The 2,500-nt window shown below is 43.1% G+C and overlaps 1 protein-coding gene across 2 annotated transcripts in view; it reads right to left on the bottom strand.

The window, feature by feature from the left end:
- The window catches only part of LOC137993668 (short transient receptor potential channel 6-like), a 33,012-nt gene that overhangs the window by 27,258 nt on the left and 3,254 nt on the right, over positions 1-2,500 (bottom strand). Inside the window, exon 2 of one of the 2 annotated variants that reach the window (XM_068839637.1) lies at positions 1,261-1,288. The exons of the other annotated variant lie outside the window; for it this stretch is intronic. Within the exon in view, the coding sequence (XP_068695738.1) occupies positions 1,261-1,288 (28 nt within the window). The remainder of the gene's footprint in view (positions 1-1,260; positions 1,289-2,500) is intronic. 2 annotated transcript variants of the gene reach the window in all.

The raw sequence follows: 2,500 nt of genomic DNA, 5'->3' as shown, positions 1-2,500 counted from the left end.
AGCGAGCAAAATGACGAGGACGAGAAAACTTTGCAGAATGACGCGAAGCCTCGTCGACACGTACCATCGCCGACTCCGTCTACCGCTAATTCAAGTGAAACTCCTGTAACTATTGGGAAGGACATGTGGAGACAACTCAAGCGAGTTGCTATTCCATTATTGTCGGAGGATAAGAAGAACTACGAAAACCGGAAAGCTGCGTTTACAGCTTGCATAGACAAGGCTCCAGCGACACCGGAGTATAAGTTACTTCAGGGTTAGCGTTAAAGGCTATTGAAAATCTCGGTGATTCAGCTTTGGCATACGAAGCTGGAGTGGCTCGACTGGAAAGCAAATTCGGCGGGGAGCGGCGAAAAATAGCATTACATGTTAAAGAACTGGATAATGTCAAATTTCTGCGTCCGGGAAACTCGAAAGACCTCAAAAGATTTGCAGATTTACCGGACGTAACCGTATTAAACCTTAAAGAAGCTGGTCGTTCGACGAACTTGGAAAAGGAACATTTTAAATAGCTTATGCAGAAAATTAAACAAAGAGATGCTCGCCCAATACCATTGGTGGATTTTTGAGAACAAGCACCGGGAGTCAGTTGAGTCCCTAAAAGTGTTCGTCTGACAGGAAGCGGAATTCCATACGGCTGCATTCGGAGACCATTCAAGGAGTAAATTTGTCGAACAAGAACATTGAACCAAGAACGTAGTCGCAGCGAGAAAGTATTCTTCGGTTAAGTTCGGAAATCGGAGACTCAGAAATTTCGCCCTTGCAAAGTGTGCAGTGGAAACCACGGAGTTTGGCGTTGTGAGAAGTTTAAAGATCTGGGAATTCTAGAAAGATGGGAAACCGCAAAACGCTTGATTCTGTGTTTTCGTTGTCTAGGACTACCGCGGACAAACGTGTATCAGGAGTAGGATGTGTGGAATAACCAACTGCAAAGGAACTCACAATAGACTGTTGCACGTTAACAAGAGTCGAATTCAAGCAGATCGCAGTCAGCAAGTTGTGACTGAACCAACACTAAACAAGAGCGAAGAATCTGAAACCCTATCAAACGTAAGAAGAGAACCAAAATCTGAAATTGAAAAAGTCCAGCTGGTTATGTTATCCCCCCAGGAGTCTGGTACTGAACAACAAGCAGAGAGTGCACAAACGGCTACAACAGCAGAAAGCAAAGAAACTAGTTTTCTTTCCGTCGGCTTCCATTGATACCAGCCTCGTAGCTGAAGGAACTACCGACGGTAAATAAAGTTACTTTACCTTTACCTTTGCTCTGCGAACAGTGCCTGTGATTCTGAAAAATGAGGATCGTAAAATCAAAGTGAATGCTTTACTTGACGAAGCTACTTCCTACTAATGGAAAGAATAAGGAAAAATTCTCAAAACCTGCACCCGTCTGACCTTGTGGCGCAGTTAGAAGAGCAGTGGTGATCTAACCCGAAGGTCGTGGGTTCAATTCCCACCCTGGTCAGAGTTTTTCTTTTTCCTTGTGTGGCCCATTTCCATTAGTGGGGCTAACGCTCACATGGTTTACATCGGTAGAAAATAGCACTTCACAATGCTCTCTCATAGTTAGTTCTGTTGAAATATAAGTGCTACACGGCCAACGTTTGCAAAAACGTAACCTTTCCTAGTACTTGGACTTGCTAAGGACCCACTAATGGCAGGATAAGCGAAGATCTGCAGACCAGTTTTACGCACACATACTTTGTCAAAGAGCAGCGAGAAGAATCTTACGAAATAAGCGACTTGCTTCAAAGATTCTGGGAAATCGAAAATAGTGGGATATGAACAGAGTTCCTTGTATTGACCGCGGATGAGAAAACAGCCTTAGGGAAGTTAGAGGAGTCCATCAGATACGTCGATGGCGGATATCAAGTGGCAATTTTCTGGATAGATGACAAACCTGTACCATCAGACAACCCGCTTACCCGGTTCATATGGGTAGAAAACTAGCACTTCACATTACACTATATAATAGTTAAGTCTTTTGCAATTACAGTTTTCCGAATCTGAAACACACTGAAAGTTACATTCATTTTACATTCGCTCGCCAACAACGTAAAACACGCGTTTGCTCACAACTTCAGGCCAACAATCTTAATCTCGCTTGACATGTGTCTCTCCGTTAAGTAATGAATCGACTTGTGGCCGACGCTTGACATTTTCTGCAATTGTCTTTTTGGCCAAGAGCTAATTTCAGTCCGGCAAAAGCAGATTTTTTCCTTTTGTTTGTGTTTCGAAGAAATAAGCGAATCTTAAGCGGGATATCATAAAACCGGCATTTTGCGATATTGGAAATAGTCTTTACAAATTCGAAAGTTCAAAGGTCATACGAGAAACAATAGAGTGTTCCCACGTGACGTCACGGTGACCATGTTAGTGTTCCTAAACAATGGATTCAAGTAAAGCTATGATCCTCGCAGTTATGGAAGCAATTTTAGGAATTGTGCAGAGAAGCCTGAAAAATTCAGGACTTCAACGGACTTTGAGCTCGTGACCTCGC

This window comes from Montipora foliosa, chromosome 2, assembly GCF_036669935.1.
Source record: "Montipora foliosa isolate CH-2021 chromosome 2, ASM3666993v2, whole genome shotgun sequence".
NCBI classification, from domain to species: Eukaryota; Metazoa; Cnidaria; class Anthozoa; order Scleractinia; family Acroporidae; genus Montipora; species Montipora foliosa.
This window is presented reverse-complemented; position numbering and strand designations above follow the sequence as displayed.